The sequence below is a fragment of the Astatotilapia calliptera genome, chromosome 3 (assembly GCF_964374335.1).
Source record: "Astatotilapia calliptera chromosome 3, fAstCal68.1, whole genome shotgun sequence".
NCBI classification, from domain to species: Eukaryota; Metazoa; Chordata; class Actinopteri; order Cichliformes; family Cichlidae; genus Astatotilapia; species Astatotilapia calliptera.
Window position 1 is genome coordinate 75,656,466 of NC_137424.1, and position 24,500 is coordinate 75,680,965.

Genomic DNA, 24,500 nt, shown 5'->3' on the forward strand with positions numbered 1-24,500 from the left:
TATTTTATTTTGTTTTATTGTATATAGTATTTTATTTTATTGTATTATGTAAATTTGTGTACATTATCTTATTCTTATTCTATTCCAGTGTTCTCTAATTTTTGCTATATAATTTTGCACTGTCCACTTTCTATTGTAACAAAATAAATTTTCAACTTGTAGGACTAGTAAAGGTTATCTTGTCTTATCGTATCTTATCTTATCTTGTCTTATCTTATTCTAATGAATGAAAGCCCAAAAAAAACTAGAAGTGAGAAAAATGTTCATCAACTTCAATAAAAATCCAAAGATTAGAAAAAGTGAAGCAACAATGAGTCCTAGTACAGTCCCAGCACTGAAGTCCCTGCTGCTCTTTATACTGGATGTGCTGCATCACTGACTGACAGCTGATGAAGAGTCTCTAAAAACACTCGTTTATGTCCTCTGCTCTTCCTTCTTCTCTCTGCAGGTGGAGCTGATGATGGTAAACAGGACGGTGAGAGAGGATGAGCTGTGTCCCGATTTGATTTTTTATTTGTATTTTTTAATGAAATATATGACATATACTCTCATATATACTATGTAATCATATATACTTGTATACACCATACATATACATACACCTGGGTGTTTTATATGATGGAATCACTGAGCATTTAACCTACATGCTGAAATCACAAGACCCAAAGGTCAAATATGGAAGTCCTAGTACAATAATATTTGACCCAAAGGTCAAATATTATCTACAATTATATTAATAAAACTTTGTGCCATTTGCTTTGTGAACACATGTTGATCAATACTGTTTGAAACAATGTGTTAAGGCCAGCAGTGACTAGCCCAAACATGGGGTTAATTCAACTTGCCAATGCTAAAGTATGGGACCTCTTTTCTCTGCACTCATTTGTGCTTATCTATTTTGGCCCCACTGGGTATGCACCTGGGGTGCTGTTTTCTCACCTCAACCACCAGTAGGTGAGAAAATTTCTTTCTTAGCATAGATAGCAGTTTACTTCAGGTAAGCGCACCTAACAAAATTGTCGAATTGATTAACTTGAATTGACACTGCAACCTTCCACGCCATTCAAGTCACCATGTGTCCACCCAACGCGTAGTTACGTTTGTCAGGAGGTGCACGTCAGGTCACGTGGAAGGTTACGGCGTAAGTTACTCAGATTACTCACAGAAGTCTAAATCAACCTTCAGTCTAAGTCGAGTCAGCCGAGGTTCAGAACAGTGGATCCTCACATCGCTCATTCAGAGACTTCCTCAGGTGTTTGTGTGAGTACAGAGAGACACAGCTCTGCTTTATTCATAATTACTAGTCAATAAATGGGCCTACAATCATTTTATAGCACAATCAAATGTACGAGTGTCATGTGACCTGGGGGAGAAAGATATAGAAGTCCTCCCTGACTGCGTCTACATCACAGCTCAGAGGTTCAAAGGTCTTAATGTCCAGCTTTATGTGATTAAATATGATCAGAGTGCTGAAACAGAACTTTTCTCTGTTTCCTAATAATAAAGAATTTTTATTGTTAATCAAAGATAAATGAGTCCTTTGTGAGAGGAGCAGGTCAGCAGGTTGGATCTAAGGTTCATGTTGAAGACTCCAGCAGAGACACTAGAGGGGGAACCTCAGTCCAACCTGTGAACCTGTCAACTGATTGTGTGATTTTTGGCTTCATCTGCTCATTGTTGCTGTGTTAGATGGTTCATTCAGAAGGATTTGGATGACATCACACTTCCACTGGAGGCCCAGCTGCTCTCCTGCTGGGGGATTATCATGAACACAGAACTCGGGGATAAGAGCATCTTTAGGCCTGGCTGACCTCTCCTCACCAAAGAGAAGAACAAACTCAGAGTAGCTTAGTTACATCAGTAGAGTTTAAGTCATCTGATTATTATTATTTGATTTTGCTAAACTGTTTTAATAAAGTTTCCTGTAATGAAAGTGTAAATTGTAAATTTTAAATCTTCTTCCACTGATCTGTGAAGTTGTCACTATATCAGTGAGTTCCAGCAGAAGCAGAAGGAAAGGATTCAGTAATGACTGAGCGTTTGGATTCAGGGATCAGTCCTGGAATCTGGACTGCTCTGATGATGCTCCTCCATCTAACTTATTCAGTGAAATCATCTGTGTCATTTTCTCCTGCTCAGGGATCCACTCAAAGCTCAAATCCAAACCACTGAAGAAACTGCTGGAAAGAATTCAGCATTGATTTAAAAACAGTGACAGTTTATGAAATTAAGTCATCAAAATGATGCAACTTGCTTCAGATATTTAGGATGATGAACATTTCTGCCCTTTACTGAGGCCACTTTGTCCATTTAATGAAAGTGTCATGAACAGTTAGCTGTGACATCATCAGTAAAGAATAGTTATGGTGAAATCAAACTGTTTATGATATTTCATTGACAGCACTTTAAAGTCTGAAGGACGTCTTATTTTGTTGAATCCTGCTGTTGAGGGGACGAATCAAGTGTGTGCAGTTTGGGAAATGACAAATATGATATTGTACCATTTTAATCCTGCAAACATTTGTTTGATTTGATTTCTCATTGGAGGAGAAAGAAACACAGCAAAGAGCGTTTAAAGGCAGAATAACATAAGTCAAGACAGGATGGTGTTTTAAAAAAGTCCACAGCTGTGGAGTGGAGCTTGTTGTTGGTGTCTCTGTGTGAAGAAACTGTAAGTTTTCTTTGTTTCCTCCTTTAACAGTTTGTCTTTAGGAACTTCACTGTTTGTTCAGCTCATGTTGGATTTCTTCACACAACACACTGTGTGTGTTTGTATTAAAGTCAGTGTGTAATGTTTTCCTGGCTAGCATCAGCTGTGTGTCTTGAGCTGGGAGAGAAAGTTAACTGGTTCTTTATGTTCATGTAAACAGCTGGAGATAGAGAGAGGAACATGAGGGATTTTCTCGGTTTTCATACATGGAGTTCCAAAGTAGATGAAACATGTGTGACTTTGTTTCACACCATTATGAACTGTTAGCTCTGCTCTATCAGACTGTTTATGGTGGAACCCTGGTTTTAAACTGGGACTCAGACTCAGTTACTTGTTGGTTCATCACTCAAACCATTTAAATATGATCTCACATCAGTCATCAAGTTTCTATTCAATATAAATCACAAACATGTTTGCATTTATTCACAGTAGATTTTCTGTCTCATTAACAGATATTTTCTGTTCATAGAAAAATGTAAAGTTCTCTTTATATGACCATTGTGATGGACCAAGTTAAAAAACAGGAGGAGTCCCAGGAATTATTAGAAAAATAGTTTTTCATTTATTTAACCCCCAAAAATTAGATTTACAAAAGTAATAAATGTTGAGCTCAAAGACACAAAACTAAACTCAGGCAAACGTAACAAACCAAATGACTTTATATTTCTATACTGTTGGATTAAAACAATTCTTCTGCAGGAGAGGCATTATACACAGGATCATCTGACCATGGAGGACCTACCCAAAGAACTTCATACTGACATAAATGTCTACAGTGTGAAAATGGATGACATAAGTTATGGATACCTGGAAGCAGCAGAGAACAGTCCTCAAAAAAAAAGTGGTGGTTGCCTCTTGCTAGTTGCCTTGTATGTCTGTCAACAGATGTGAACTATGCTTTGCTCATGGTCTCACCTGAGTGCATTGCAGTTTTCCGTGACAAATCTGGGAGGTATGGATTATTTGATTCACATTCAAGAAGTGCAGCAGGTTTACCCCAGCCAAATGGAACAGCAGTCATGCTCATTTTCACTCATGTGAATGACCTGATCACCCACCTGCATAACCTTTTTCAAAATCAAGGCAAGATATGAGTTTGTGCCTGTTTCTTTCCAAAGAGTCAGCACTCACAACGAATAGCCTGCACAGTCAACTCGGGCAACACCAGGAGCAACAGCTACATCATCACCACAAAATGATGAACCACAAATCACAAATCTCACTGTGCAAGTGCCTCAACCAGAATCAGCCCAAACCTACATGACAATGTTAGAAAATGATTTAAACTCACCACAAGACAAAATGGCTTCAAATCAAATTTGTGAACATCAATTTGAAACATCTGTTGATCTAACAAGCAACATCTGGACAGAACAACAAGAATATCTTGAACTCAATAATGAAAGAGATAAAGTCATAGATAAAACCCCCCAAAAGCAAGAAATGTGTGCAAATTAAATAAACGACAACGTGGGAAAGCTATTCGTCAAGCTCAAAAAAGTCACAAGCAGCATGTAAAAGATAAAGAAAAATCTTCATCTGAAGAAGTGGCAAAGAAGATAAACAAAAAAAGACACGAAAAGGAACGATATGCCTGCTGTCATGAATTTCGAATTAAAAAATTACAGACTGTGAAAACTCAATATGCTGAAAACTATCATCACCATAAACAAAAACTGTTATCAGCCAAAGATTATTATGCAAATCCTCATATTCAAGAGAAGATAAAAGCCCACAATGTGAAGAGATACCAAAATGATCCTCATTTTCAACAAAAAAAGAGAGACTACATTATCAGAAGATATACCACAGATCCTGACTTTCAAATCAGACAGAAAAAATATGTGGTTCAGAAGTAAATTACGGATGTCAGCTTTCGAACCAGAAAGAAACAATATGTGTTCCGAAGATACAACACAGATACTGACTTTCGAAGCAGACAGAAAAAATACATGGCCCAGAAATACAGAGAGGATGATGTCAGACAAAGGAAGAGGGCATACATAAGAACAAAATATGCATCTGATCCAAACTACAGGCACAAACAACAAAAATCAATTCATGCCAGATATCATAATGACTCACAATTCAGACTGCACCATATACAGCGGTGTGCCCAGTACCAGAGACACAAAATGGCTACCACTGCATCTTTCACCCTTTATAAAAAGTTGTGTGGGCAGAGAATAAAGAAGAAATACAGACGACTTGTAACACAATTCCAGCAAGGTCCACAGTCTGAAGTACAGCCCCAGCCTTTAGCGAACAGTGTAATGCAAGCAGCCACATTAGCTTTCCGTGAAAGAATTCAATTAGGACCCACCCATGTCTGTACAGTGTGCCACAGAACTCTGTTTCCTAATCAAGTTTGTTACCGCGCCAGATCCGCGGCCCCGAACCGTAGTAAGGAAACCTCTGGCAGTTACTTGAAGGTTCCGTAACTGACTCGTAGCCGGCAACAGCTTACTATACAGGTCAACTCAGCTAGCAAAAAGATCGAGGGAGGCGTAGGAAACTGCTTCACCGAACTTTTATTTCTTCTCCAAGGCACGAACACCGTGTACAGTGGGCTAAAACAGTTTACTCACAGCGGGCATCGCCGACACAACTCTGGCTGTCGAGGGAGTTATTATATTCCTTTTATTTATTTTCTCTTCGTCTCTTCTGTAGCTAACCGTTACTTTTCTTTCCCTTCTCCGCTCTCTCTCACACACCCGACAGGCAGTTCCGCTACACACACCCCCGCATACATTTCCCATCAGGCTTCATCCTTAAAGGACCATGCCTGTAACACTACCCCTACTCTGGATGATAATTAAACCCTTAACATCATTCCAGCACATGAACCCCCCCATTAACAAAGAAACATACAGCATTCAATGCGGGACAGCAGTCGTGCCCCCAGTCCAAAAATGGCGATCCTTAGGACGGAACAATCTTGAAGTAGACAACTGTCCATATCTTACGCACAAAAAAACATAGGATGTACAGGGTTCACTTTGAGGAGGGTGCAAGTCAATGTCCATATCCCGTCCTTCACATATACAGTATTCATAAAGAAAGACAAAAAAAACCACACACAACAGCATTTACACCGATCCATGAGCGTTCAGAGGTGATGCCCATAGTATCCAAGATGCGGCACGACATTAAGGCACTACAGCTGAACGTTTGCCCCTATATCCAGCTCTACTTTATCAGTATAAACAGTTCAAACAATAACTTGCAGCCCGTCGAAAGCCATATTACCAGGAAACAGCAAGACAAACAAGCCCAACAATACACGTAAGAATAGCCCCCTGTAACAACTCAATCTACAACAGTCACATCACTCAACACACGTAACATGAACAAATTTTTTTTTTTTTTTTTTTTTGAACGACTGAGCAGGGCAGCGACCCGCCTACACCCCGACTCAGTTAGGACATACTAGCCTAGTGACTGATCCAGTCACCAAACATGTCCGGCGCCCGCCGCACACGCTGTGGTCTGGAACAGTGTGTGGACCTGGAGGAAGGGTGATGTCCTGGTCCTTCAGCCCCATCCATGTAAGGCTGAACAGGGCTGACTGGCAACCCGCTACCATCTCCTAGAGCGGGTGGCGGAGAGCCAGTTCTCAGGAAAGCACCAGTATCTGGTTGATCTGCCCCGGCTGGGGCCTCCCACAAGTCGAAGGGACCGAAATCAATGTCAGAATCGCTTTCGTCGAGCGCTGGAGGAGGCACCTCGATGGGTGCTGCTTGGTCGGAGTCTTGGAAGACCCAGCTGTTGTCCAGCGGCGTTCTTGAGTGATAAGGCTTGAGTCTGTTGTGATGAACCACTTTAGCCTTTGCTCGGGGCCCCTTTTTAATGCAGTAGACCAAATCATCCAGCAGCCCCACTACGAAGTAGGGGCCCTCATAGGAAGGCAGAAACTTGCGAACCTTGTGCCGCACTCTCTTGGTCCCTTTGATCAGATGCCACACTGCAGTGCCGACTGGATACTGAACTTGGCAGATATTCTTATCGTACTGTTTCTTAGCGCGCTCAACAGATTTCCCGAGAGCCTCCCGTGCCAGTTGGTGGGAAAGCTCCAGCCTTTCCCTGAGTTGTACCACATACTGTGGTGCGGTGCAGTTGGGGGTGTCGTCGGCCGGCAGACCCGCGACCAGGTCAATAGGCTCGGTTATCTCTCGCCCCAGAAGCATCATGTTTGGGGTCAGTCCTGTGGAACTGTGTTTAGTTGCCCGATAAGCCATGACAGCATAGGGGATCATTACATCCCAGTCCCAGTGGCAGCGCTCCGCGGTGGTGGCTAAGGCCTTCTGCAGGGTAGCATTAAAACGCTCTACCTGGCCATCGGACTGTGGATGAAAGGGCGTGGTGCGTGTCTTTTTGATTCCGAACAGTTCACACATCCCCTGGAACACAGCTGACTCAAAGTTGGTGCCCTGGTCACTATGCAGAGACTGTGGGGCTCCATATCTACATACCCACTCCGCAACAACCTTTTCTGCCACCGTGGGTGCTTGTCCATCGGGGACTGGATAAGCCTCCACCCACTTGCTGAAATAATCTTGTACCACCAATATGAACCGGTTATGCCTTTCCGTTTCGTTCAACGGTCCCATCAGATCGACTGCAATCCTCTCCATGGGGGCGCCAACACGTACCGTGCCCATCGCTGCCTGGGGAGTTTTTAGGGGCCGCGCCCTTTCAGCACAACTGGTGCAAGTGCGACACCACAGGGTCACATCATCTTTCATGTTGTACCAGTAGTACCTATTCTTCAAGCGTGCCAGGGTCCTTTCTGCCCCAAAGTGGCCGCCCACTGGGCCATCGTGCATCTGCTGCATTACGGAGTGATGATAGGCGTGAGGCAGAAGGATTTGGGGGAAAAACACATTACTTTCTGTACAGTGGAATTTCCTCACCAGCACTCCATCTTTTAGGTACAGTCTTTTCCACTGCGCCCAGTAGGCTTTGGTTGCGGGGCTGCATGCCGCTACATCACCCCAGACGGGCCGACCTCCCCTTTTTTCCTTCCATTCCCAAACTGGGCCTATATCCACATCGTTCTTCTGGCTAGCCAAGAGCTGTTCTGGGGTCCAGCCACTGAACAAGCTAGTGTGATGGGACTCATCCACCCGGTGGATATTTGGGCGGGTGTCGTGGCTACTACCGGAACAACAGTCCACTGCTGCTACGGGTGCACACTCTGGTTCTGCTACCCGGCTTTTCCCATCGGTACCATCAGGCCCCACTACCCCCACTGGGGGCTGCCCTGGGGGGGTTATGCTGGTACAACAGTCCTCTAAGTTACACTGCACACCTTTATGCTCGAACCGGCCGCTGTTGATGGTGGGCTCTGGGAGTGTGCACATTCTGGTGGTTTTTCCCAGGTCGGTGCAGCACCTGGAAGTTATACTCTGCCAGCTTCTCCAACCAGCGGGGCAGCTGGCCCTCAGGCTCCCTCAGCCTGGTCAGCCAGCGGAGGCTGCTATGGTCGGTCCGGACAGTGAACGGCCTACCCAGCAGGTACTGTCTGAAGTGGGAAGTGAACGCCACAACCGCCAGAAGCTCTCGCCTGGTCGTACAATAGTTTTGTTCGGTAGCTGACAGCCGCCTGCTCCCATAGGCCAAGACCCGCTCTTCGCCCCCTTGCACTTGGGAGAGAATCGCTCCGATCCCACAATTGCTGGCATCAGTGTCGAGGAAGAAGTCGCCCTGGTCCAGTGGGTAACCCAGGACAGGGGCTGCTGTAAGCCGTCTTTTTAATTCCTGGAATGCTCCCTGGCACTCAGCGGTCCAGTTAAAACGGGCATACTTCTTAGTGAGTTCATGGAGGGGTTTGGCTACTGTGGCAAAGTCCTCCACGAACCGGCGGTAGTATGAGGCTAAGCCAACAAACTGACGCACTTCTGCGACGGTCCGCGGTGCAGGCCAGTCCATCACCTGCTGGACTTTCTGGGGATCTGTGGAAATACCTCCAGCAGAGATGATATGGCCCAGATAGGCCACCTGCTCCCGAAACAGGCAGCATTTAGATGGCTTCAGTTTTAGGTTGGCTCCACGCAATCTGATGAACACTTGCTCGAGCCGCTCCAGCATCTGGGTGCTATCCTGACCCAGGACAATGATGTCATCTAGGTACACTAAGCATGTCTCCCACTGCAGCCCAGCCAGGACTCTGTCCATAAGCCTTTGGAATGTGGCCGGTGCATTGCACAGTCCAAACGGCATCACATTCCACTCGAACAATCCCTTACGGGTACAAAATGCAGCTGCTTTTTGGGCTCTGGGGGTCATCTCTACCTGCCAGTACCCTGAAGTCAGGTCTAGTGTACTGAAGTACTTGGCAGTAGAAAGCGTGTCAAGGGTGTCCTGGATGCGTGGCAGGGGATAAGCGTCTTTAAGGGTTCGCTCATTTAGTGGTCTATAGTCCACGCATAGTCTGGGACTCTGGTCTTTCTTCTTCACCATCACAATTGGAGCAGCCCAGCCGCTATTGCTAGGTTGAGCTAGCCCAGCCTCCAGGCTCTGCTGTACTTGCTGGTCGGCCGCTATTTGTTTGTCCCCTGCCATCCTGCGCGGCGGGTGCTTAACTGGTGGCCCTGGCGTGGTCAGGATGTCATGCTGGACAATACCAGTGAGACCAAGGTCATTTGGGCCAGTGGAGAAGACATCACCGTAGGACCTCAGCAGGCCTGCCAGATCGTAGCGGGCAACGTGAGTCAAACCGGGGCTGCTCTCGGCATAAAGGGCCTGCAAATGGCTTGGTACAGAAGCAGGGGGAGTACCATTAAGCTCGAGGGCTGCCAAGACCCTTGGTGGGTGACCCCCCGACCCCTCCAGGACCTGCACGGGCTGAAGAACCCATGCCATGGCACCCCGCTTTAAGGTGACAGCTGAGGCCCCAGGGTTAAAGACTCTGATTGGGATGCTAGAGGGTTTACTAGGTTGCACAACTGCGTGAGCTACCAGTACTTGGTGCTTCTCCACAAAGCCCTTTGTGGGGCTTAGCATCATGTCTCTATGAGCGGCACAGTGGGAGCTGGAAAACCCGGGGACCACATACTCGCAGCCTGCGTGCCACCCTAACAACAAGCACCTGGGGTTGAGGGCCCACGCCAAAACATGGTATCTTTTCATTAAACAGGGTTATCTCTTGGCGGCCGTAGTCTAAGCAAGCGCACGATTGTTGCAGGAAAGGGTGCCCCAGGATAACTTCAGTGCCTTCCGCCATGTCGGCCAAAAGAAAGTCTACATTTTTAACACCGCTTCCCACATGTACAGGCTGGATGACCTCGCCCAGAACGGCCAATCCCTCTGGACCAATGCCTTGTATCTGAGCAATGGATGCCTGCACCTGGGGTCTTGACTCTGCGGGGATGGTGTTAAAATAGTGGAGGGGCAGCACATTCCGCCGTGCACCAGAATCCAGCAAGGCCCGTATTTCCTGTCCCTGTATTACTATCTGGACACACATCGCATTTTGGCCTCCGTTGTGGAACACTGTGCCTGGGTCAGGGGCTGGGCCTCTAGCAGCTTTTACAGGCTTTTGGGCAGGTGAGCGAGGAGAGGGGCAGTTCCTCTGTAGATGTCCTATGCCGGAGCAGTTATGGCAAACAGCCTCCTGCCTGCTTGACCTGTTAGATGTGCTCCAGCTTTGGCGCCCACGCTGGATAGGTCTTTGAGCCCTCTCCGGTGGTTCATAACTTAGCATATGAACACTCTCCCGTAATGCAGCTGTTCGGGTCCCCTGTGCTGTAGAGACTCGTGGCCCTGGCTGCATAAGCTGCATGACTGCCCTGGCGGCCCTTTTCGTTGTCTCGAACCTGTGGGTGATTTCATAGGCTCTTGCCAGGGTGCGTGGTTGTTCTTCCAACAATTTCTGGACCATTTCAGCATCTGCCAAAGCATTAGTGAAGATCTCTACAGCAATACAGTCCTGCTCCAGCTCGGAGCGGTTGGCATACACAATGGAAACCTTCTCATATATATCATCTCTGAGGGTGTGCAGGGCCTCACCTGGTTTCCTGATTCTCTGCCGTAGCTCAATGCCAATGGCTGCTGCATGCTCTGAACACGGCCCATAGGCAGCCTCCACCTCCTCCACAATCCTCTGGTAACTCCAGCGCGCAGATTTGGGGTTTTTGTGGATTATGGCTCCAGCTGCGCCCCTCAGGCTGAATCTCAGTTGGACAGCCATGGTGTTCTCCGTCCAGCAGTTGGCCTTTGCACAGGTCTCGAACTGATAGAGAAAGTCGTTCCATGACCCTGACCCATCGAAATGGTCTGGTTGTAATGTGGGAATTTTCTCCTTGCCCCTCGTCTGTCCATCAGCACTACAATCTGCAAAACCACCGTCTTGCACTACACCAGGAAAACAGCCGCGTGGCCCTGGCATGGCTTGTTTTGAACTGTGACCCTGGTCATGCTTACAAAGCCCACACCCCCCATCTGTTGCCGGTATTACCATGCGAGGTGTTGGGGAAAAATAGCCCTGAGCTGGCATTTCATAGCTGTATTGCGCAGGTTGGGGTATACCCGGCATAATGTGTAGCTTCGCTGGCTCAGTAAACTGCGTTTTTCTAAGGACACTGCAGGTACAGTTCATGGCGGTGAATGGCTGGCTGCATGGCCGAGATGTAACAATCCGAGATGGGTGATCATGCGGGCATTGCTGTCCCACTGTGAGCGGTGTAGATGCAGTGTTACCAGGGCCTTCGCAGTCTGAGCACTGCAACTGCTTAAACTCACTGCACACTGCATTCTGCTTCGCTATTGATGTTAAGAAAGGGTTGGTGTGAGCTGAAGGTGGCGGGGTGAGATGCCATGCAGCCTCAAACTCTGTCGTATCGACTGCTGCTATGCTCGCCGCTGGCGTTAACTCTATGTCCGTGATGAAGGGGTTGCTGCTGTGGATTCTATTGTTTACATAAGTGGCACGGTCCACATTAGCTGTGCCACTCTCTGGGGTTTCTGACAAAAATGGGTTGCTGCTCTTACTGAAGTACATTACCATGCCATCCCCTTCAGCATCTCTCGGAGCCGCCATTTTCTCTGTCGTCCGAGGGAAAAGAGAAAAAAAAGTTCGCTCCCTCTCTCTCGGCGCTTTGCGGAGTTTAATCCCGGAAAAGAGCCCCCAGTGTTACCGCGCCAGATCTGCGGCCCCGAACCGTAGTAAGGAAACCTCTGGCAGTTACTTGAAGGTTCCGTAACTGACTCGTAGCCGGCAACAGCTTACTATACAGGTCAACTCAGCTAGCAAAAAGATCGAGGGAGGCGTAGGAAACTGCTTCACCGAACTTTTATTTCTTCTCCAAGGCACGAACACCGTGTACAGTGGGCTAAAACAGTTTACTCACAGCGGGCATCGCCGACACAACTCTGGCTGTCGAGGGAGTTATTATATTCCTTTTATTTATTTTCTCTTCGTCTCTTCTGTAGCTAACCGTTACTTTTCTTTCCCTTCTCCGCTCTCTCTCACACACCCGACAGGCAGTTCCGCTACACACACCCCCGCATACATTTCCCATCAGGCTTCATCCTTAAAGGACCATGCCTGTAACAAGTTAAACACTGCAAAAGATCAAATTATGTTAAAAATAGTTGCATTGTTGCCACTTGCTTGACAGGAAAATTTGTCCATGTTCGTAATAGTGAATGCTCAGCTAATTGTACCTTTCCAAAACAAAGAATGCAAGAGTGGATTTGCTACAACTGTGACGGTGACCTACAACGAGGAAAGATGTCATCCATCGCAGTGGCAAACAATTTACCACTAGCACCCATTCCAATTGAACTGAGTGAATTAAATGTACTAGAACGACAAGTGACTGCTAAAATTCTCCCGTTTGCCAAAATCATTGCATTACCAAAAGGACAGCAAAGAGCCATACATGGGGCTGTTGTTTGTGTACCATCAGATGTGGAAACCACAGTAAACTGTCTTCCCAGACCTAGCAATGAAGCCCAGCTCCTGCAGGTACAACTGAAAAGCCACATCAGATTCAAAGGATACCAACACTTCTACACTGTGAACATGAAGAATGTGTTAACAGGATTATCAAAGCTAAAAGAGATGCATTCAGAATACAATCAGAATACAAAGATGTATTGATGATGAAGCTACTTTTGCTGATCCCACAAGTAATCAGATAATCGAGACGGAACATGACACTGCTGATGCAGATATTCAAGATGCACTGCCCAGAAACTTCAACCACCAAATTGTACCAGAAAGAAGAACCACTGAGGATACAACAGCTGGACTGCTTGAGTCATGTCATGATGTAAATGAACTAATGGAGCCTGAACAGTCAAATGGAGAGCCATTACAAGATATGGAGAAAGAAAAGGAGGAACTTCGATCTGGTCTTTGTCTAGACACCTGTATGCAACCACCAGATATAGCACAGGAAAAGCTACCTATTCTTTGCACTCTGGATCTCTTCCCACCCAGGATCCAGCGATTCAGAATAAGACTCATGCGTTACTCGTACACTGTGCAGTACGCCCCAGGGAAATCGCTCTGGACAGCAGATACTTTGTCCCGCTCACCTCTGAAAAAACCAATGAACCTGTCAGACAAAGAGCTAATGGAAAGCACAGACATATATGTGGACAGTACTGTAGCACACATGCCTGTCAGTTCATCATATATGCAAACACTGAAGGAACAACTGAAAAGCGACAGTGTGTGTGCTCGCGTCATAGACATGTGCACCGAAGGCTGGCCAGAACATGCAAAACAAGAGCCTTTACTGCGAAATTACTGGCCTGACCGAGCCACGCTCACTGTTTAAGCCTTTTGCTAAAAGACACACGGCTTGTCATTCCTTCAGCAATGAGAAACGAGGTACTGGAAAAACTACACGAAGGACATCAAGGTGTTGTAAAATGTAAAGCTCGTGCACACAAAACAGTGCGGTGGCCCGGGCTGAGTCAACAAATTTCTGAGATGGTGCTCAATTGCAAAACGTGTATTCAAGAAAGACACAATAAGAGTGAGCCACTTATGCCAACAGAATATCCTGCCCACCCATGGCAGACAGTGGGCACAGATCTTTTCGAGCTGGGGGAAAACCTACCTTCTCGCTGTTGACCATCACTCTAGCTTTGTTGAGATTTCTTTGTTAAACAGAACAAAATCAAACGATGTGTCATTACTCACCTGAAATCTTTCTTTGCCCGTCATGGCATCCCAGAGGTCCTCATGTCTGATAATGGGCCGCAGTATTCAGGTCAAATCTTTACAGACTTCGCAGCAGCGTACGGCTTTAAACACATCACAAGCAGCCCCAAGTTTCCGCAAAGTAATGGAGAAGCAGAACGTGCTCTGCAGACTGTAAAAAATCTTCTGAAAAAAGCAGCTGATCCTTATCTAGCTCTTCTTGCCTATAGAGCTACACCACTGCAGTCCGGATACAGCCCCGCAGAGTTTTTAATCAGAATCAGAATCAGAATCAGAAAGGGTTTTATTGCCAAATATTGAGCAGGTTTACAACATTAGGAAATTGCTGCGGTGCTTCAGTGCAAACATACTGTCATAAAAATATAAAAATAAGAATAAGAATTAAAAGTGCTAAGTGGATAGATATATACATAATGGGCAGACGTCTGCGAACCAAACTGCCAATACTTCCATCACAGCTGGAGCCTACACTGCCGGACGACGCACTGCTCGCTCAAAAGGAAAGGGAGAAGAGGATGATGGACATGGCAAACTTCAACAGGACATTAGCAGTGCATGAACCTGCTAATGTGCCTGTGTTGCAGAAGCCTCAAACACCCAGTGTGATCCCTGCTACACCTGTTAACACTGATGTGGTCAGAACCAAGGCAGGGAGGGCAATAGTTAAACCTAAAAAGTTGGATTTGTGAGAGAAAAAAAAAGTTGTTATATAACGGTGTTACAATGGTTTTGTAGAGCACAGTAATAATGTTAAGAGATATATTCTAAAACACTTCTTCAGCAGAGAATCAGAGAGGAGAAACACACAAATTTTCTTGCTAGCAAGGGCAGCCTCCAGAGCTCACACAAGAGTGAGGCTCCAAGATTCGCACTGAGGACTACCCTGGTCTTTATTTACATACTTCAGTGGGTGTGTGCGGTGTGTGTGTGTGTGTGTGTGTGTGTGTGTGTGTGTGTGTGTGTGTGTGTGTGTGTGTGTGTGTGTGTGTGTCAGAGTGTGACCCCATGAACGACTTCCTTTAACCTGCTGGTCTAGAAAATCCAACAGTTCATCTATATGTAAAAAAGGCACTTAGACTAAAACTGACATAGCTACGTTAATCCTCCCGTAAAACAATAAGACAAGGTACAACCTTTCCCATGCTCCTAGGATGTGGGGGTGAAGCCAGAACACCCTGGAAAGTACACACCGTTGTTACAGACTTCCTAGGATGAGACATTCTTTCAATATGCCACCAACTATATACTTCTAAACACAAATGATTACATGCAGTATTCTACCATATGCAAACTTATATCATTAAAGATTATACTGACTACTAAGTACAATTTTCTATTGACAACATGTCAGCAAAGTCATTATTGTATTTTGGAGGTCGATAAACCATCGCACACAATACTGTGTGAGAGTAGCCCAGCTCAAACACAGACAAACATACACACACACACACACACACTGTGACATAATTGGTCTACAAATGCCGCCTCAGGAGGATGCAGCCTACGTTTTGTGACACACCTAATGTTTTTGTTCAGCCTCCAAAATAAAGGCTCATATTTATTAGCCTTTGTCACTTGGGTCCCCCCCCCTTTCTAGTATTGTTTTGACCACACTGAAGTCCAGGTTTTTTTTCCCTGCCTCCTCTGATAAGAGCCAGGGAGCTGAATAGCTTTGCAGGTCTATTGTTAACAGCCACACCTGTTAGAGGCAGCAACCTTCTCAATTGTTGCAACTGATGATCTGGGTTGATTTTAGGATAGGACATCATGGATCTGTTACTTTTAAAGGGCTGGAGTAACCTGTAAGAGCTAATCACACTAAAAAGGATTAATATTCAGATTTTTACTTTTACTGTTTCACAAAGACCTAAAAAGTGGCATATCCAAAATTTAGACTTCAATTGCAGGAAATTGTATTAAAGCAATGTTGCTTTAATGACAACAATAATCACAAAACAATAATGAAACCACATCCATTATACTTGCCTAATTAATTTGCTCTGAGCTAATGCTGATTTTTTGGAGAGAATAGGCACTACTGAATCCGAAGATACATCTATCTCTGAGTTCTGAGTTGATGATAATCAATCAACAGGAAGCATCCCCATTCAGTGGGGCATTCAGTGGAAATTCTCCCACAGTTCTTTCACAAAAAAATCTTTATACCATTACCGCAACCACCAACTAATGTGCTGCCTAGTGCTTACTCGCCCCCTCCTCTCTCCTTCATCTAGCCATTCAATCACCTTTTTTACATAAGTTCATCCCATGTCCAGCCACACCCTGTTATTCTATCTCTACCTTTGTTCTCACATACTTGATTTTAAAACTTTAAACTTAAAAATCATGCCATTACATTTTCTTATTTTCAGTCTCATTCTCAATATAGAAAATTCCATTTCATATGAACATTAAGTCACATATGAGTAGGCTTCACTTCATGTGTCATTCATTTTATGCAATTTACATTTCATTAGTACATTCTCATGTACTCATTCAGCTTGGAATTATTCCTTTTAACCCAAATACTTTTTCACTTTAAAGCTCTTTATTTTTCAGTCGAAAATCACTCAATACAATTTATTTTTACTAAATCGTTCGCCTTAAAAGTCAGACATTCAGAAATCAGTGTGTGGGTCACTCTTATTTTATTTATTTTTTTTTGCCTGTCCCGTTTGGCTCTTTTGCATCAGAATTATTGTCTAAAGGCGAAGAAAGATGCCCAACAGATTTACTTTACCAAATTGACCATCCCAGCCTTGCCGTAATGGTCCATTTGATTCACCTTTTATTGTTTATTTCATTTTATTTTCACTTGTTAAATACGGGACAGACTTGAATGAGGAAAAGAAAGGGAAAGAAAAACAGCGGTGAAGAGGGACGGCGATAAAGGGAAAAGAACAAAAAACATCAAAACAAACAGACAAAAAATACATATATCAATCACCTGGATCACCTGTTGAGAAAGAAAAAAGAGAAAACAAGCAGAAAAAAAAGAGCAATACAATAAACAACATCAGGATGATATATGGGAATATGACAGTAAATACTAAATATTAAACATTATTGTGCAGCACGTAATATCGACAGCGCACAGTGTGCTTTGAGGTAGGAGCCAAAAAGGGTGTAGTTTGTGTGTGTGAGCACCCGTGTGTACACCTGTGAGCATGGACGCGCTTGTCTTTAAAAGGTTCCTTCATGTGATGCTCTGCTAGAGGGTGTGGGGGGGCCACAGCCCCGTCCTCCAGGGCAGACCTTCCCAAAGTGTGGGGGGCGCAGAGCCATGGCAGGGGGGGCGCGGGATGAAAAGGGGGGGGGGGGGGGGGGGAACAAAACGCTTGGACACTGCTAGCACGGGCGCCTACAGAAACACAAAGCAAGAGATGAAGCATAGCTGAATATGTTTCCAAACCAACTTCATTCTAAGCCAAAGACTAGAAAATATGGTGAAGCAAATCTTCCCTTTGGCTTCACCTGCACAAGTGCTGAGGTAGGTCTCCCTGCAGGGTTGGTTTTCCCTTCGTCAGGAGCAGCGCTGGGCTGTTCAAATCACGGACAAACAGTATCCCACATTCTTGATTTTTAGTTCACAAACACTTCTTGTAATGACTAACTACTCCTGACATGTTAGAGCTATACATACTATACTATACTTTATACAGTAAAGTTACAAAGCAGGATACAAACAACATCAGGCTGATCCTGCCGATTTGTTCCCCCGGTTCAAATCCTGGACAAACAGGATCCCACAGTTGTTTATGTTTTTAAACCCATTTTGCACAGAGAGGCATTTTTTGAAAACTGTATTGCTAACAATGTTGAATATTATTATTATGTAAAATACGCCTCTGCCTTTGTAAATGGAGGGACAGTAACTGCGTGTGTTTATGTAAGCGTGTAAAACCTGCAGATAGTCAGATTAACAGTATTTTGTCTCTATCTGCCATTCTGCAATTCATCTCATGTAAACTATAACATAGCGCACAGCGTGACGTGAAAATAGCCACATAGCTTTGACATTGCGAGATGAATTCTGTATTCCTCGTCCACACGGAAACGCAAAAAAGGAGTTTAAAAAAATGTTCGTCTTCGGTGATTCGAAACGCTGTTCGAAACGTGTGGACGAAACAGCTGCGTTTGCAAAAATACCTGTGTAGGTGTGGAGATAGCGTAAAAGAGTTAGTAGTTTATTTTATTACTACTTGTAATTTATTGCAGATTACTTGTATTTGCTTAATTGTTTACTAAATGTTTGAGGTGTGAAATAAACCGCAATGGAGTTTGAAAACAAAATATGGGTGTGTGCGGTTCGAGGACACAAACAAAGGGGGGCCCAGCAAAAAAAGTTTGGGAACCACTGCTCTGGGGCATGAAGCAGGTATGGAGGAGATCAAGACATCCAGAGGCCCCCAGAACACAAGAGACCAAGTAAGACTAACAGAGGGGCAGCTGCGCCACTATCCCAGAAAAAACTGAGGAGAGCCCCAGATGAGCAGCAGCCACGGAGCAGAAGTCAGGGGGGGGTTGCAGTGACGTGCCCGGGAGCTCCGCCAGCAGCCAGCTGTGCCAGAGTGACCGAGCCCCAGGCCGAGAGGCCGAGGGCATCCCACCCCCGAAGTGGCCTGAGCAAGCCCCAGGCTCCAGGCCACGACAAGCAGCCACCAAGGAGTGAGCCGGTGGGTACCCGGACGCCCACCCCCAGACACAAAGAACCACCAACGCACCGATGTCTGAGGGAGTCTGCCACTGGCAGGGGAAGTGGTGGGGGGAGATGTCCCCAGATAGGTGGCGTCTGATACCCAACCTGACATATAGACACAGCCCTACAGGCACACACAGACACAAACATCCATTTCCACCCTCATGCTCTCATATGCACTTACTCCACACTCAACCAACGTGGAGACAGACATATAGAGACACTGTATACACGATCACACTCCCCAAGCGTACTCTACGAACCGGGTCTAGGTACCCTTGGCCCTGGAGGGGGGAACTGCACCCAGACCCAGGTGGTGTTACCCTTTTCCCTGCGGTGGAGAGAAGCAGACCGCCCCGACTGTGCAGGAGCAGGGAGGCCCCACACTCCAGACCCCAATTGAGCGACCAACTCCTCCTCCTCGTAGCCCCCCCGCTCCAGCAGGCTGCAGAGAACGGGTGTGTGTGTGAAGACTCCAAACCTCCCTCCACCCGCTCATTGTAGTGTTGATGCATGTGTGTTCTAAGGTGCATTTAAAACCCAGGAGGGCATGGAGCTACCTGCCAGAGAGCAGCAGGTAAGCGCATAGTCCCTCCTGATAACCCTCAATGTCTACGTGTATTTAAAATTGAGAGGTGGGCAACGACGCCAGGGGTGAGGTGTACACCCTGATGGTCTCATGGGGACAGGGGGAGGGGGGTGTCACCCCTGCACCCTGGTGACACACCTTTACCCCACGGCCCTGCATGTGTGGGTGATTGTGGTGGAGCGGGAAGAGGGAGGCAGCTGGAGATGGGGAGGGAAGGGAGGGAGGGGCAAGTGACCCCTCCCTGGGCCCAGCTTCCCCGCTGACCCCAGTAGGCACTCCCATACTCTGCAACCCGACAGGGAAAGGGGGCCCAGGCCCATCCGGACCGGGGCCTAGTTCAGCAGCGCCCCCCGGCCCCACCACAGAGAAAACTGCACCCACCCCGTCATCCGCTCATCTTCCAGACTACACAAGACAATAGACGCCCAGGCTGAGATCTTCCTCCACCTCTCCTGTATCTCCCCCTCCTGCAGAGTGAGTGAGTTCCTGAAGAACACCCTTATTCACAGTCTTCCTTACACACAGCTTCACCTTATCTCTTTTGATTAAGAATAAAGAATAAAGTTACTATTAGTAAAAGCACACAATCTATCTATGTCCCATGTCTCTCGACAGTCATGAAAAATGTAATCAAAATAATATACTATACTTTTTAAAATCAGGTTATTTAACAGTAAAATGTGAAAGGGTTAAATAATTTTGCAACCAATCAGAAAGATTTCACTATTTCCCTTTTGTGCACTTATAAGGTATTTCCTATGCTCGTTTTCATTTTGTAGGTTAGCCTCCTGTCATGTACTCCCTGTTCTCTGGAGAATTTTGGATGTTTATTTTTTAGCTCTGTTCATTGTGAAGGCAAATTTCTTTTCTCACGTATCAATCACATATTTAATCATATCACATTAGTTATAGTAATATCACTTTCTCACTTTACTATAGTAAGAGCACTCTTGTCACCAGTTTGCATGCATGTGGAATGTTAACACAGTGAGGCCATTGTAATGGGAGACATTGAACAGATAGTGAGACTCCTTCTGCTTATCAGGGATGTAAATCATTAGGTGACGGCCAAGCAGAAATGAATCAAATGGACCATTACGGCAAAGCTGGGATGGCCCATTTGGTAAAGTAAATCCATTGGGAATCTTTTTTTGCCTTTAGACAATAATTCTGATGGCAAAAGAACCAAACGGGACAGGCAACAAAAAAAAGTCTCAAATTTTGTGTTTTTATGACTTTATGGGTTATAAACAGTTAAAGCAACATGTTGATAAATTGTTTATTTGTCATTGTAAACCAAAAATCTCAAAATTCCCATGCAACCACCAAGTTTTAATCATCATCATACTATAATTTTCATGTGTGTGTGTGTTCCTCCTAGAATAAAACTGTATCTATAATTTGATTTTAAAATCTATTTACTTTCATTCCTTTTCAAAAAGACTTCCAAACCCTGTTTTCTACATTGGAATTCAAAAATGGTGACTGAAATTGTTGGAATGTGTTTTGCATTAATAGTTTAATTGAATTATTATTATTATTTTTTTTTTTTTTCTTCAGAAAAAATAGTTTAATTGAATTAAATTGCCCATAGGTGTGAGTGCGAATGTGTCACGATCCTGGGTCTTTTGACATTTAGTCTTTTAGTTTATTTTGATGTTTATGATTTATGTTTAAGTTCTTTGGGTTTCCTAAGTTAATTTGTTTATTAGTTTCCTCTTGTGTTTTCAACCCCTGTGTTAAGTCTTCCTTGTCCATTTCATAATGTTTCCTGTTTTATTTTGAAAGAGGTCCTGTGTTTATTGTGTTTAGTTTTACGTTTCCCTTGTGACGTTGTTGTATTCATTTGTTTCAGCTTTTCCCCATGTGTTGCCACTTCTCCTGATCATCTCATGTGTGTATTTCCTGTGTTCAGTTTCGCATCCTCCCTGATAGCTGTGTGATTCTCCCTGTGTTTTTAATCTATGATTTATTATTAGTTTTCCCACTTTGGTTTTGCACCGTTTTGCCTTGTTTTTAGCAAATAAAGCTGCATTTTTGAGTTCACATTCCGTCTTGGTGACTTTTACATTTGGGTCCTCTCCTGCCTACACACAGCCATTTTGTGACAGAATGGTTGTTTGTCTCTACGTGTTAGCCCTACGACAGACTAGTGACCTGTCCAGGTTGCACCCTGCCTCTTGCCCTAAGATGGCTGGAATGGGCTCCAAACCTCACAAGGATAAGCGAAAGAGAATAGATTGAATGTCTAAATAAGTAAAACAATCAAAAATAAAATTATAAGTGAATTTACTGATGCATACTTTATTGCACAATTCATTATTAAAGCACAAAATGATTTATTTGGTGCATGTGAAAATTCTGGTCCTCTATAATGAATGATGATTAAGCTGTTTAGGCTTATGTTTTGTAGGTATTTTAAGGGTTACAAATATCAGAAAAGGTATGTATAACAATCACTATGAATAGCTGACTATAATATGAGCCACACCATATACAGGGTGGGACCATTTCCATGGTTAGTAAATACATTTGTTGCCTTTAAAATTCTCACTTTGATTTTGATCAAGGCCATGCAACAACTGCCTATATGGCAATCTTCATGCATGCGCAATCAACCATGTAAGCAGATCCCAAAAGGTTGATTCAGTTCATCTGGACGCAGCAGGTCAGCTGAGACTGAAGAAGTCACTTGTATGAGTGACGAAATTTTTCTCCCACTGAAAGTGCCACATCCAGATCTTTCAATGTTCATGATGAATAAATACACAAAATTATCATTAATCATATTGGATCAATCAGTACATACTCGATAAGATCTCTTATAACAGTGTATAGTAATTACAATTGATTAACATTTTCTGAATATTTAAAATAAGTAAAATCAATTAAATTACTGTTGGAAAGACCATGATAATAGTTTACTCATTGTTAATTAGCAGATGTACTAAGTCTCCTCAGGCTGGTTGTGCTCAGAAATTCCATAACCAAAGACTAAAACTGTGAAAATTTATGACAAACCGCAGGAGGACAGCTGCAGTTTAACAGCTTCAACTCACTGACAGGAAACAACATTAGAAACATCATCATCCTCAACTCATCTGCTGCACTGACACTGACACCTTCAACGGACACACATTCACTTCATTCCTTGTATTAATGTATGGAAACATCTTCTCAGTGAAAGTGTGTGTGAAGGTGTGTATGTGTGTGTTAGTATCAGGATCAGAGAACGACAGCTTTCCTCTGTTCCAGTCCAGATTCACTCTGATCCTCTGGAGCTTCTTCTGTACTGAGAGAGCAGATTCTGGACCTGATAGAGAGCGTGCTGAATATTTTCCATTATAAAATCCTATTCTCCATGAACCAGACCGTATGGGACCCTTCCTGTGGTCAGACTCTGCCAACACACCCAGTCCCCACCGTATACTGTCTCCAACATCAACATCCCAGCTGTGAGTCCCTGAGTTAAAGCCCTCAGAGCCCAGGACAGAGCAGTAGTAATCAAACCGCTCTGGATTATCAGGAAGCTGCTGCCTCTCTCCTCCATAACTCACACTGGTCAGATCTTCAGACAGGATGAGCTCTGGACTTGCAGTGTTTGGGTCCAGAATGAGAGGAGTGTAGAAGACCATGTCCTTCTTATTATTCCAGATGTTGAAGGTCAGGTTGCCCAGGTGTTTGGCCTGGTCTATCAGAGCTCCTGAGGGCAGCTGTGGATCATCCAGCAGGGGGCAGCGCTGGACTCTTTCCACTGCAGCCTTGTAGTTGTGCAGGAATGAGACGTCTTCAGCTCTCAGCTCCTCCTCTGTGGCTCTGACTGTGTCTGAAAGAGCTGCTATCTCTCTGCTCAGAGCCTCCATCTTCTCCTTCATCATCCCACTCTTCTGCTCCTCTTCCTCCCTCAGTGCAGCCAGCCTGGCCTCCTCTTCCTCTGCTAGAAACTGGTGAAGCTTCTTAAACTGCTCCTTAATCTGCCTCTCTGTGTGTCGGGCCTGGACCTTAATGTGTTCTGCTGTTTGATCAAACTTCACTTGAAATCGTTTGCAAACCTTTAACTTCTTCTTTAAGGGCTCCAGAGTTTCCTGAAGTTCCTTCTTGTGTTGTTGTGCAGCTTCATCGATGGGTCTGAATCTGTGATTGGTGTGTTTTTCTGAGGCACAGCAGACGAGACACACTGGCTGCTGATGGTCCAGACAGAAGAGTTTGAGTTTCTCAGAGTGCAGACTGCAGAGAGCCTCTGAAGCTCTCTGATCTCTCTCCTGTAAGAACGACTCACACAGGTTCTTTAAAGCCCAGTTTAAAGGTGGTGCATCCATTGAAGATCTTCTCTTACAAACTGGACACTGGTGTGTTGGTCTCTCTCTCCACCATCTCTTCAGACAGTCTTTACAGAAGCTGTGGCTACATGACAGAAGAACAGGATCTCTGAAGACCTCCTGACAGACTGGACAGCAGAGATCCTCCTCTGATCTGGAAGCCATTGAGTCTGTGAGTGAAGCTGAAAACAGCAGACAGGAAGTACAGTCAGTCCTGGCTCCCGTCCGACCTCTACTACCTTCACTGAAGCATTATCTCAGTTCTCAAGTGTGCGAGTCTGTATTCACATTCTCGCTTAGTCTGGACCTTGTAAGTCCACACGGGAGTCCGGACTTGGCGAGAATGCGAGTACAGAGTTGCGATTTGTACAATTGGAACACCAGCGTACTTGATGATGTCACAGCTCCGGAGTTTTTACTGCCATCCCCTTAATCTAACTGCGATTAATATGGTATGAAGCTTAACTTTAATCTCAGCCAAACTGATTTACTCAGGAACAAATAAAAGACTGAAATAAACCAAACAGATTTAGAAGATATTCAGGAGACTTACATATCATGTTTAACCTGAGCCTCAAGCTCCCGGTCTGCTCCTCTCCGAAAACGTCAGAGCACTCCTGCAAATATGTGATATCTTGATAAACCGAGCAGATATTTGAAGCTTACACAGCTACAGTCTCACCTGAAAATATCTTCAAAGTTTATTTTGTGACCCAGAAAGAGTCTATTTAAAAGTCTTTAGCCACGCTCCTCCGCCATTGCCCATTTCAGTTTTGGACAAAATACATTCTGGGATATTTAGCTGTACCAAGTACACACAAATCACCACCAACGCATGCTCGATAAAACGAGCAGAACGAGAACACATCTGGGAATTTTTCGCGTTCTCGGCTTGACGCGTACTTTAAATTGCAACAGTATGGCACGCCATTTCAGCCAAATATCGCGAGTTTTGTAACACGTCTGGTTATGAAATGGTGTAAAAAAAAGAAAAAAAGAATGCC

General features: G+C 44.8%; 2 protein-coding genes across 2 annotated transcripts in view; one reads left to right on the plus strand and one right to left on the minus strand.

Moving 5' to 3' along the window:
* LOC113015623 (uncharacterized) overlaps positions 1 to 2,796 on the plus strand; it is a 40,993-nt gene extending 38,197 nt beyond the window's left edge. The window contains exon 16 of the mRNA XM_080296095.1: positions 449 to 2,796. Within this exon, the coding sequence (XP_080152221.1) occupies positions 449 to 458 (10 nt within the window). The 3' untranslated portion in view covers positions 459 to 2,796. The remainder of the gene's footprint in view (positions 1 to 448) is intronic.
* Positions 2,797 to 21,461: 18,665 nt separating this feature from the next.
* LOC113019727 (E3 ubiquitin-protein ligase TRIM35-like) lies at positions 21,462 to 23,661 on the minus strand. Its single transcript, XM_026163547.2, has one exon. It carries the CDS (start codon positions 23,659 to 23,661, stop codon positions 22,270 to 22,272), a length of 1,392 nt encoding a protein of 463 aa, XP_026019332.2. The 3' UTR covers positions 21,462 to 22,269.
* Between the last annotated feature and the right edge of the window lie 839 nt (positions 23,662 to 24,500).